Source organism: Hyperolius riggenbachi, chromosome 12, assembly GCF_040937935.1.
Source record: "Hyperolius riggenbachi isolate aHypRig1 chromosome 12, aHypRig1.pri, whole genome shotgun sequence".
NCBI lineage: Eukaryota > Metazoa > Chordata > Amphibia > Anura > Hyperoliidae > Hyperolius > Hyperolius riggenbachi.
In genome coordinates this window covers 215,581,880-215,595,200 of record NC_090657.1, presented here as the reverse complement: position 1 = coordinate 215,595,200, position 13,321 = coordinate 215,581,880, and the positions used below count along the sequence as shown (strand labels likewise).

The 13,321-nt window shown below is 46.0% G+C and overlaps 1 protein-coding gene across 1 annotated transcript in view; it reads right to left on the bottom strand.

Moving 5' to 3' along the window:
* LOC137542290 (tubulin-specific chaperone D-like) overlaps positions 1-13,321 on the bottom strand; it is a 343,085-nt gene that overhangs the window by 213,817 nt on the left and 115,947 nt on the right. Inside the window, exon 14 of the mRNA XM_068264095.1 lies at positions 8,172-8,266. Coding sequence (XP_068120196.1) covers positions 8,172-8,266 — 95 coding nt within the window. The remainder of the gene's footprint in view (positions 1-8,171; positions 8,267-13,321) is intronic.

Below are 13,321 nucleotides of genomic sequence, written 5' to 3'. Positions count from 1 at the left end.
CATCACTGTGCACCGTTCGCCTGGCTGTCTCTTTACTGCAGTCGGGTTACCGCTTATCTGAGGCCAGAACTATTCCCAGCACAGTGAGGAGCGAGCGAGGGGGAGCCGAGCTTTGTGGTGAGTCACTGCTCAACTCTCTGGTGGCTGGGGAAGGCTACCTATATTGAAGCTGTGGTGGTGGTGGTGGTGGGGGGGGGATGAACTGGAAAGGCTGCCTATATTGGCAATCTACCCGTAGCAATGTCATTTGAATCCTTACCCCACCATTACCCCCACTCATATGCCACCGTTCTCTTGAAGTAAAACTGTAAGAAAATAGTGCCCTGGGGTGTACTCTACCTCCGGGTGGGGAAGCCTCTGGATCCTAAAGAGGATTCCCCCATCCTCCTCAGTAGTGGGGGATACACAGCTGGAACCCTCGATCATCTCCTTCTTGGTACCGGCGCAGTAGCGGTGTACGTGAGGAATTTGGCGTGGGAGACTTGGGCGCAGGATACAGACGGTATATGGCTGATCCTGCTGCTGCACAAGTCCCGGCCGCGTTAAATACTATTCCCCCTCCAGGCCGCCATGGATGGTGGGGAATGAAATCATTCGGCTTCCAGCAATTGCTGGAAACCGAATTATGTATTGAAAGTAACTGCAGCTCCGTCTTCTGACGGCGATGAAGTTACTCACTGTGCGCGGCTATAGCCGTAATTCCTGTTACGGCCTATGGTGGCGCCGGCTGCGCCTAAATCTCCTGCACTAGATTTGCCGTGTTCACAGTAGCGTCTCTCCTCTTGGGCTCCAGCAGAATAAGCCAAGCTCGATCAGGTCCGCTCTACTGCGCAGGGGCATGGGTGGTACTTGAAAAATTTCCGGTGATAAAAGTGGTACAGTTGCTGAAAAGGTTTAGAAAGCCCTGGCCTAGAAGATGACAACCGTTCCTGTTCTTGAGCCATAGTTCCCAAGTATTTAGGAAAAGGGGGTGAGGCCCCATGTAATAAACTGGTTAGATGTTCATTCATGTAAACATTGTTACTTTTAGCTGTGATCGTGTTCCAGTCCTTTTTTTTTGAAGCCAGTTATCTGTGAGATGGATCCTAACTGCAGTATTAAGTTTAGTATTATCTCATTCTCCCAAAGAGATGGGAGCTTGTGGCTGAATTAAATTAAGCAAGGCATTAAAGGACAACTGAAGAGAGAGGGATATGGAGGCTGGTCTGACCACCCGTAGTTTGAAGAAATCAGGTGTGTGTACACACCTTAAAGGACAACAGAGGTGACATGTGACATGATGAGATAGACATATATATATATATATGTATATATATATATATATATATATATATATATATATATATATATATATATATATATATATATATATATATATATATATATAGTGCCAACCACACAAATAGCTAGGCTGTGTTCAATTTTATTCTTTCTCTGCCTGAAAGAGTTAAACATCAGGTATGCAAGTGACAGTTTCTGTCCGAGTCGGACTGGGTCAGCCTGTAGCATAACCCTCACGGATAAGTAATTACAGCCATAAAATACTTTCCTCTCAGTAAATGGCTTATGAGAGCAGGAAAGAGATAAAAAGGTTCAATATTTCACAGATTGGAGCTCTGGCATACATCAATAAAGGTGTCATTGAGCAGAGACAATGAAATAGTAAAAACTTAAAAACTATATTTAAATATAAAAAAAAAACTGTGGGATATCTTAAAAAAGTCATTTTTAGGTGAAGGAGGATAGATACAATTGTTTTTCTCAGTTTATTTTCACCTCGTATTGTCCTTTAAGGAATACCCAGACCGCTCATGGAGACCCAGAACCACCTGGAAAGCGTAAAGGGCTAAAAGAGACCAATTTTGATATAGGGCTTTTAGGTGTCTTTTAGCCCTTTACACTTTCCAGGTGGTTCTGGGTCCCCATGAGCTGTCTGGGTATTCTGTTGTGGTGGTCCAAACCCTGTTCCACAGAGCCATAGAATTCCCTGCCATGCACTGAGGAGGACCAGAAAGTCTGAAACAGGCTGTCTGCATGTTGGGATTATGTGGCACTGCAATATATATTAGTTACAGGCTCGCTATACAGCTGCAGTTCTGGATGTGTACCTGGCTTTCGGGGCATAAAGAGATGATTTACATAACCAGGAGTAATGCATGATGGGAAAACACAGTTGCTCACTTACAGCTGAATCATTGCAAATAAATTCACTTTTATGAAGGCAAAATTACATGTGACTAATTCCTCGTTGTATAGTATTCATCAAGGCAGTGATCTGCAAACTTGGCTCTCCATGTTACGCTTGGTGGTATATTCTCCAGTCAGTACGTGGTGTATATCCTGATGTGAAGGAGGTACACACGCTAGCACAAGGAACCAGGATATCCCCAGTTTAGTGGAGGAGAGGACTGACTCCAACAGGAGATGTGGCGCACAGAGCAGGTGTAGATCCGAACAGCCACAGACAATCCTTCCAATATAGTGGCTCAGCGCAGGGTAGCGCTGAGCGCATAGGCCAGAAGCCAGAAGATCAAGACAGGTAACAGAATGAACGCTTGCTTAACTAGTAACTGCTTAAAGAGACACTGAAGCGAAAAAAAAATGATGATATTATGATTTGTAGGTGTAGTACAGCTAAGAAAAAAAACATTAAAGCAGGCCATACACTGGCTCGATTCACGGCCGTTTCGACAGCAGATCCGATCCTGGGATCGAATCTGCTGCCAATCGCTTGCGCTAAACGCACCCGCCGATCCGATTCCCTCCCGAAATCGGATCGGTCCGTCGATCGCGCCGTGCGGGAAATTACCCTCGATCGCCCGGGCGGTAGGAGCGCGTCGCTTGCGGCGTACGATTCGGGCCCGATCCGAGCATGTATACATTACCTGAAGCTGGCTCCGGGGTCCTCTTCTCCTCGCTGCACCGCATTTCCGCATGTCCCAGTGTACGCTTATACTTCCTGTGTCACTCCGGTGACCAGGAAGTTGAAATAGAGGGCGCTCTATTTGAACTTCCTGGTCACGGAGTAACACAGGAAGCGCCGGGATGGAGCAAGAACAGCGGTGCGGTGCAGTGCGGAGAAGACGCCCGGGAGCCAGCCTCAGGTAATGTATACGGGGGGGGGGGGGGACAGGCGGCAGGAGCAGCTGAACAGATTGTGATCGGTTTCAGGCTGAAATCGATTCACAATCTGTTTGCAGTAAAGGCAGCCATACGATCCCTATCTGATCAGATTCGATCAGATAGGGATCTGTCAGCTGGTCGATCTAATGGCACATCGACCAGTGTATGGCCACCTTAAGATCAGATACATCAGTCTAATTGTTTCCAGTACAGGAAGAGTTGAGAAACTCCAGTTGTTATCTCTATGCAAAAAAACTATTAAGCTCTCCGACTAACTTAGTCGTGGAGAGGGCTGTTATCTGACTTTTATTATCTCCACTGTAATTGAACTGTTTACTTTTCCTCTGCTAGAGGAGAGTTCATTACTTCACAGACTGCTCTGAAAGACTCATTTTGAATGCTGAGTGTTGTGTAATCTGCACATATTATAGAGTGATGCAATGTTAGAAAAAACACTATATACCTGAAAATAAAAATATGAGAATATTTTCTTTGCTGCTAATCTTCTAGTACGGTAATTATTCATAGTACACAACCAATTCATTATATCAGATATTTTTTTTCGCTTCAGTGTCTCTTTAAGTGACAGCAAGCGTCCAAGACAAGACAGACTGGAATGAGGCAGCCAATGCGGTTGCAGCGGTGGCGTCCCTCACAAGGACAGGACAGAATAGTCGGGAAATAGAGTCAAAGAAGGCAGACGTAATACACACAAATATACAATAGGTATGATTTCCTAGGGTATTACGGTTACAGCTATCAATAAACTACAAACGACTAACTGACATATGTATATATCAGCGATAAACCGATATATGACATAAGCAAGGAACACTAACTAAGAACTGGAGCAGGACTAGGAAGGATTCGCTAATCTACGCAGAAGCGAGCGCAATCCACGCAAGGCAACAGGAACAGGACTGACTAGCTACGCACGGATGATCACGATACGCGCAACCTACCAAAACGTGCTGGAAGCTGTCAGCTGACTGATCACAGGATCGTGTACGTATATATCAGCGACACTGATGTATTAATGTAACACGAATACAAGGAAAATAACAAACGTGCTAGTATGCATATATATCGGCAATGAACCAATATATGATGCAAGACCAGCAAAGTAACATTAGAACTAGAAACACGATTGGGGGCCAAAGTGACAGCAAGACAGGCTGGTGCTGCTGAGACTATGATAGCCCGAGGAGCCCTGCAGGAAGCAGATCTTTATACTGAGGTCATCCCAATGGGAGCAGACATGCAGATTCCCACACAGGTGAATGGTAATTATTCAATCCTGAGCTGGCCAGCACTGCAGAGCCATTGATGGAATCAGCAACTAGTTTGAGTGCAAACCAAACTATGCAAGCAAATGCATGTAATGACATAAAAAACTGCTTGTCTTCAGTAAAAACTGCAGCCAGCAGTACATGCAGCAGACGTGATCATAACACTCCAGCTGTGAAGAAACGTCAAGTCCCACAATGCATTGCAGGAGTCTGACAGACACAGTCATGATTCTTAAGGTGCGTACACACGCACTACTATAGAGAGTGACGGGTCCGTCAGACCCTCCCGCTGGGCGGTCGTTCTCCCAACAGTAGTGCGTGTGTACGCACCTTTGAAGGCAAATGCATTGTGGGACTTGAAGCTCCTTAACAGCTGGAGAGCTAAGTTTGCAGATCACTGCCTCAAGGGAATCAATGTGTCTGTAAATATGAACTGGCACCAGGAATTACCTTTCTGCCTTCCCTTATTTCGAATCTATCTCCAGGAATATCTTACTCAGCAGACATGATTGTAATGCTTGTTTAATGCTCCCCTTTTGTAAAAGGGTATAGCAGATCTGTGAAACTGCACTGATGATTAAAATGCAACAAATTCTATTTGAAAGTTAAAAAAAAGACCAGAAAAGAAAGTGCTCAGGTCTTTTACCACCTCCCAGCACACAATTTCAAATATAAACATATTGCCCTGTTTTGTCACACAACTTCTTTTCTCCACAATGAAGATACCTCCATAAATCACAGTGGGCACTGATCATGTGACTGTGCCCTCTCAGTGTCCACTTCCTGTTACTGGAAAGGCCTGTCTTACATACCTCCATAAATCACAGTGGGCACTGATCATGTGACTGTGCTCCCTCAGTGTCCACTCCCTGTTACTGGAAAGGCCTGTCTTACATACCTCCATAAATCACAGTGGGCACTGATAATTAGGGATGGCCCAGCCTAGGAGAACTCATGGAGGAGCATGTGATCAGTTTGATCAGCTGATAGATTTCTAAGGCTCTGATTTGCTGATCATGATCATGTGATAAACCAGGAAGTCATCACAGCAAATCAGGACCTTACAAATCGATCACCTGATCATGTGCTTCTCCATGAGTTCTCCTAGGCTGGGCCATCCCTACTGATCATGTGACTGTGCTCCCTCAGTAACCACTTCCTGTCAGTCAGTAACTGGAAAGGCCTGTCTTATACTCTGCAGGACAGAAGCAGGGTGAGTGGAATGTGGAGCAAAGCATAGCGTGACTAGCAGAGGAATGTCCCTGGATGTCTCCACAGACCTGCCTGAGATGTCCCCAGGGCGAGCGACCCATTCACAAACCACAGCAGCACGCAGTCCTTCCTGCTCTGAGATCTGACCTAAGGCAAGGCAAACTCAGCACAGCTACAGATAGCCAGGGGCAAGAATGTGACCACGCCACTACTCATGACAAAACACAAAGCATCCCAGCCATACACTGGTAACCAATAACATTGAACATTATAAAGGGCAGTTGCCTGAGGTCACTCTCTCTGTACCTGTCCGTCCAGTCACTGACATCCAACGTGACAGCAGTATGGCTCGGGCTTAAAGCTGCAAGTCTGGACCTGCTGGCCTGACGGCTACATCCAACATGGCTTTCCTGGAACTGTGCTGTGGCCGTTGTAAGCTGCCTCCAGCAAGTACCTCACGTGTGTTTGCGTTCTATCACCCAGGGTCACCTATACCATATCCCCCCAGGATGTCTACACTGGCCAGCTCGCATATTATCACCAGCCCTTCCCACCCCCTGACCCAAATGTTACTGAATGCCACAGGCGACATGTATACATCTGCAACCATAAGGTAAACAAAGCAAAATGGCCGACAGTCACACAGAGTGCAGGACAGTTCATGAGAGGCAGTGCCATTATGGCACCAAAGGCAAAGCAGCTATTGTCTCCCCCCCCCCCCCCCCCCAATTTATGGATAGGATGTCTATTTTTTTGCACTCTTTCAGACCCTAAAAATGGGAAAAAAAGCATTCTGCTAGGGAGATCTGCAGCAACTCCTCACAGACTCACCTCCCTGGGATACAGCGCTGTAGTTATCCCTCCATCCTCCGGTTGGCGCTGTAACCCTACAGTGAGATTGCCGGCTGTCGTCTTGAGGACAGACGGCGATCTCTCCAGCCTTGGAGGATAGGAAGAAAAATGGTGTCCGACGTCAGGATCCCCCGGGAGGTGAGTTAAAAGGCCGCTGCACGCTATACTCTACAGTAACCTCCCGGCGGCTACCATGAGTTCAGCTCGGGGATACAGCTCCTGCCATGTTTTTCTCCATCTCATGCTGAACTCGTGATTACCACTAAAGGAGATTAAGAGAGGTGTGTGGCCACTTCATAAATTGCAAATGTGAGGGGTGATCTTAAAGCACTCTAGGACGAAAAAACACAGACAACAAGCCCCAATAGTGCAGCATGTCACAACAGTAAGTAAGAATTGGTAGTATGAAAGTGGGGTACTCATAAAGGAAGGTTGCAGTTGGGTAACCAACCAGTGTAGGCAGGTGGAGATGCACAAACTCGACTCCACTTGGGTGTCCAGACAGGCTGGACGCGGTTGTGCTCTTCATACAAACAACTACATGTCAAGTCACTATAGATCGATCAATTAAAACACCCCTCCAAAGGAGGGTGGGTAACAAAGGAGGGAGGGGGCACCCAAGGTATAGTAAAACTAAGTTAAAAACAATAAAATAAATTAAAAAAGAAAGTGAGGTGGCTTACCTCAGCGAAGACAAGTTGTTAACAGAAAATGGGCCTGATTCACAAAGCGGTGATAACTCAGTTATCACGCCTAAAAGACTTTAGGCGTGATAACCTTTGCACCGCTGAGTTAGCACCGTTTTGTGCTCTTTATCGCGCGCAAAGTCCCGCGCGCAAAGTGTTGCGCGCGCAGCGCCCATAGAGTATAATGGGCGCATCGCGCGCACTGCACCGTGCGATTGCACGCTGGAATTTTGCGCGAGTTTCATTTTATCACGCCTAAACTAAGTTTAGGCGTGATAAAGGGCTTTTCACAGGCGTGCAAACACTTTGCACCGCTTTGTGAATCAGGCCCAATGATTTTAACATACTCACTGACAACGCGTTTTGTGGGTCTTAGCCCATTCCCTCAGGCCGAATAACAAGCCAAAAAAGTGTTTGAGCCAAGATAAAGGTGCCTCTATCTTGAATCCAACATTTTTTGGCATAATATTTGGCCTGAGGAAGTGGGCTAAGCCCCACGAAACGCATTGCGAATGCATATATTAAAACCGTTGTTTATTAACAACTTGTCTTCATTGAGGTAAGCCACCTCAACCTTTTTTTTAACTTAGTTTTATTATACCTTGGGTGCCTCTTTCCTCCTGTGTGCACTACATAAAAAACATTGTTTGTGTGAAGCCTGGGTCTTGGTTGTAATATTGTCCTGGCAATCCAGAAGAGTTGCAACAGTCAACAGATTAAATCAAAACAGTTACAGCTTAATTAGCGCCTGAACAGTACCTCCCATTCATGGTTATGCTATTCAGGTAAGCTTTGTTACATGATCTGTAGTGCCCATTTATGTGTAAAAGAATTACATAAAGCGCAGTATCCTGAAGTAGCTGGCACCCCAGGCATTTGCCTGGTTTGTTTATGCCAAAAAACGGCCCTGTAGGGTCATGTTAATATCACCCATATAACTAAGGGTTAAGTTTGCAAAGGTAACAGATACAAGTGAAGGCGGTATGCCATAACACGGTGACGTCCTTACCATCTGGAAGGCGAGAAGGAAGCAGAAGTCCTCTTCTGCCCAGTTCAGCCAGAGCCAGGCACCCGCCATGCCAAGCATTATTGGTTTCCTGGAAACTGAACACAAGACAGATTGAGAGAGATGAGCAGAAAGATTCATGGCAAGCAGTGCACATCACAGCCAAACAAAACACAGCTGGAAGCAGCTAAAGAGTCAGCAGATCCAAGGCGGCTCAGCTGATTGGTCGCCAAGCTTTAGGACACAAGTAAATATTTTACACAGTAACATGTGAATTGAGGTATTATAGTATAATCTTGTTATAATAAACTTGGGTATAGTAAACTACCTCTCCAGGTCCTGGCCAATCTCCATTATAGGTCTATGGGAGCAACGCCTGGTATAGTAAACCTGGATATAATAAAACTTCTGTTATAGTAAACATGTTTTTGGCCTCTGCCAAATTTAAGTAGGCCTCAGTTATTTGGACTGAGTCAAAAAGGCTTGGGGTGCAGACCTGCCCTTTAAGGGGATTTTCTCTTAGAGAGAAAATCTACAGTTCTGTCAGCAGAACTAGGACATACCAAGAAGTTGTTCTGTGGGCAAGGCCACAGGTCTCACTGACCTCAACATGGAGACCACAAGAACAGCATACCTCCCAACATTTACTAAGAAACCGGGACACTGGCCAGACCCCCAACACACGCCTACCATCGTTTTTTGAAGATTTTTTTTAAAATAATATTTATGCCCTTAGTTATTTTGTTTTGTTTTAATAAATATACCCTCATACACCCTGCCCGTGGGTGGGGAGGAGGGTAAGGGTGCCCGTGGGTGGGGAGGATGGGTGCCACTGCACACAAAAAAAAAATGATCGAGGCGCCAGCCGCGCCTAAGTGGTATGCGGGATGCGGCCATATCATTACTACCTCCCTTGAGATATCATTACTACCTTCCCTTGAGATCTGCCCCCGTGTCCCCCAATAGCAGAGTGCGCAGCGAGCGGAGCGGGCTGTCATCTTACCTGCGTCCATGCACGAGTACCGTGTCTTCATCCAGCTTCCTGTGACGTCACAGGAAGCAGAGTGAAGCCGGACATCGGTACTCGTGCATGGACGCAGGAGAGATGACAGCTCGCTCCGCTCGCTGCGCACTCTGCTAACGTGGGACACGGGGCAGATCTCAAGGGAAGGAGGGAGGGAGGTAGTAATGATATGGCCGCATCCCGCATACCACTTAGGCGCGGCTGGCGCCTCGATCCTTTTTTTTTTTTACTCGCTGCTCACTGCCGCCCGGGACTTGGGGGGCTCATACCGTGACAGCGGGAGAGCCCCCCCAAATCGTGACAGTCCCGACGAGATCAGGACAGTTGGGCCCTCTGGAACAGTAAACAAAGCCATGTTTATTCAACATGGAAATTCTTTGTATCTAGGGCAAAATATCTTATAGAATATTAATCGAGTAGGTGTGTGTCCTGACATCACAAGGGATCTGAACCAATCATAGATGGCTCAGGTGAGGTCACATTTAACTCTTTCTGGTTCATATAAAACCCAAAGCCGAAGTATGGAGTGGCACATTCTGTCTTGCTACCTGTCCCTGCCGGCTTAAACCTTTATATAATCCATTTCTGTTTGATATCTTGTATGCTATATCTTGGATGCTGTATATACTTAGTTTAGACGTAACTTAGTGTAGACATAAGAGGACCTGATTACCTTCAGCAGGAAGGTAATCACGAAGCTGTAACGCAACGCAAGAATCTGCTTCGCTAAGACATAACGACATGTAGAGATGAGTATCTGTATATCTGTTTATTGAATAAACAACTTGGAATTTGAAGACGCCTGAGAACAGTCTATCTCCTATAATGCTTGCTGTGTTGAGAGTCAAGTTATCTCACAGTCTGTGAGGTGCAACTCTAAGAAGTTGCTGGTGTCGAAGCAAAAAGGTGATTTATAACACGTCACACTGACTCTGGATATAGTAAGCAGTGGGCAGCGCATGCGTTATACGTCAGTGTGAAACACATGGTATGCTGCTCTCTTCAGGCTGGTTGTAAGTTGATGCCTGATAACATTTGTAAGACAAAAAGAATGGCACAAGCACTGGATATAAAGTACTGTAGAAATAACTTGTATAAAGAGGATAGCGCTCACAGTGTCCCTACTCAGCACCTGATAGCAACACCCGATCGCCTCCTCTATTCTATAAAATTCTGTTTGTCAAGAGGTAGCGCTCAAGGTGCGTATCACCTATAAAGGATGTCATCAAATCAAATATGTGTACTACATATAACAGGTACAAGCCTAAATATAAACACTTTGGCACTCAAAGTCCATGCAAGGTTATTAGCAAGGTAATAACTAAAAGTCCATGTACACAGGCCCTAAAATTTAAAACTTGGACTAGATCACTGGTTTCTTCTCCATAGGTACACACAATTTGAAGAATCTACTTTTAGTGTGCTGTGTGTACCTATGGAGAAGAAACCAGTGATCTAGTCCAAGTTTTAAATTTTAGGGCCTGTGTACATGGACTTTTAGTTATTACCTTGCTAATAACCTTGCATGGACTTTGAGTGCCAAAGTGTTTATATTTAGGCTTGTACCTGTTATATGTAGTATAAGCTGAACATATTTGATTTGATGACATCCTTTATAGGTGATACGCACCTTGAGCGCTACCTCTTGACAAACAGAATACTGTAGAAATAAGCAGCCTGGGGAAAATGAGGAATAATGTGAACATAAAGAAAAAAGGACGCAGCATAACAACTTCCACTTTGCAATCACTGATAAAAGTATCGTCACAGTCCTCCGATGGGATTGTACACACTCCTGGGTATCTCTTCCCTTGTTCGCGATAACGCTCCTGGTAGTGTGTGGAGTGCTAAGTCCAGCCGACGGAGTTATCAGAGCCACTCGCATTAGAGATGTGAGTGTCTTGATTGGCTGAATTTTGAAGAGCGTCTTCAAGTGACTCAAGGGTGAGCAGAAAGTTTTGCAGGACATGTGCTGCAAGTCCTGCCTACGGAGGTATCGGAGCCACTCCCAGGAAGCGAGTGGTTGGCTCTATGACTGCCACGGCTACAATGTTTAAGGAGCCCTGGATACTGTACCAGTAATTTATCCAGCCTGGCTATGCAGCACTAAGGTATACTTAACCTTCCAGTCCACCAAATGTGCAAGTGCTTGTACTGTACATCCAATGGGAGGACAGAGTTAGTCTTTTGCAGCAGTGAATGTACCAGGGCATGCTGGGCCATTTCTAGAACAATTTCTGATATAGTAAACTTCTGATATAGTAAACCACTTTTCCTGGTCCCTTGGAGTTTACAATATAAATAAAAACACATAGCTGTCAGCTGTTTGCACATTTCCGCACAAGTAAGTATAAACCTATAAACCTACAGTCTCATCTCGTTTGTTAACCGGGGACTACCCGTACAAGATGTTCATAGGAACGTCACGTTATCACAAATACCCATCTGCTGGAGGTTCGCTTTAACTTCTCTAGGACAATGCACATCGCTCCTATAAGGTGTCCACAATCCTTCCATTATCTCGAGGTTGGCATCAGCCGAATGCTCCAGATGTTACCTTTAAGTCAGGCTGAAGTGTGAGGCACAAGTTGGCACAGGTCTGCAGGTGTCCCTGTAACTGCCATGCAAATACCAGCAACATACTCTGACAGTCTGAGCCAATACACTGGTGTGTCCGCCATTCTCTGTACAAACACGGGACGGGGCTGGACAAATCCCAGGAGGTGCGCTGCCGAGGCTCTGTGAGGCCCACCCAACCCTGGTAGTAAGAGGCTTCACTGCACACTTTGCATATCACAGGCTGCGACCAACTGGAGGATGTTGGTGGTGTTATAACGGAGTATATCTATTTTTTACAGGTTTTATGGGGGCTTCCACTATATTCAAATTAGATTATACTTGTAAATACTATTAACCAAAATGTTAACTACTTCAGTACCAGCAGTCTTAGGCCCCTTAACCTCCTTGCCGGTTCAATTCCTCCAGCAAGGAGGCAGCGCAGGAGTTTTTTTTTTTTTTTTTTTTTAAATCATGTAGCGAGCCTAGGGCTCGCTACATGATAGCCGCTGAGCGGCGGCATCCCCCCACCCACTCCGATCGCCTTGGGCGATCAGAGTAAGCAGGAAATCCCGTTCAGAACGGGATTTCCTGCAGGGCTTCCCCGGTCGCCATGGCGACCAGGCGGGATGACGTCACCGACGTCGGGACGTCATAGGGAATCCCGATCCGCCCCTCAACGCTGCCTGGCACTGATTGGCCAGGCAGCGCAGGGGTCTGGGGCGGGGGGGTGCGACTCGGCGCGGCGGATCGGCGGCGATCAGAAGTTACAAGCAGCTAGCAAAGTGCTAGCTGCTTGTAACAAAAAAAAAAATTATGCAAATCGGCCCAGCGGGGCCTGAGAAATCCTCCTGCGCAGGTTACCCCGAACTGAGTTCGGGATAACCGGCAAGGAGGTTAAGGAACAGAGACTACTGGTACAAAAAAAAAAAAAAAAACTCTACCAACGTCACGCCGCACGGCCTGTAGCTCAAGCTAACTCACTCACTCTGCCGTCGCTATGACAGCAGAGCTGTGTGAGCCGGTACGGAGCAGATTTATTGGTTCCTGACCCTGTCATCAATGGGAGCCAATGAGATTGGCTCACAGTGATCACATAGTTAGGAGCCAATGAAATCAGCTTCTGACCAGCTCACGTTGCTCTACTGTTATACTGACAGCAGGTCGAGTGGGCTGCAGTGACAGAAGAGCGACGTGATCGGTGATAGCAGTGGGAACGTGCAGCTCGCTAACTGAAATCAATGCTGTAGCAGGAATAACAGGTCCCTAACAGGGCGTAGATTTCAATTAGCACGGTCCAGAACAGGTTAATATAGGTTTTTGTCTTTCACAGGAAAAAAAAATTAGCAGGTTAGACTTGCTTTATTGTTTGTGGTTTTTTTTTCTTCTTTTTTTATTGTACTAAACAAAACAGACTCTAACTGTGGGCATAGCTACAGACATAACTCATGCACAGCACAACATTCAGCAATAGAAGTACAAACTACATACATCAATCATTCCTGTATGCAGTGTGTGCAGACTGGAGCACCATCCTCACATCACCGGCAGGATCTACAAACGTAACTATAAA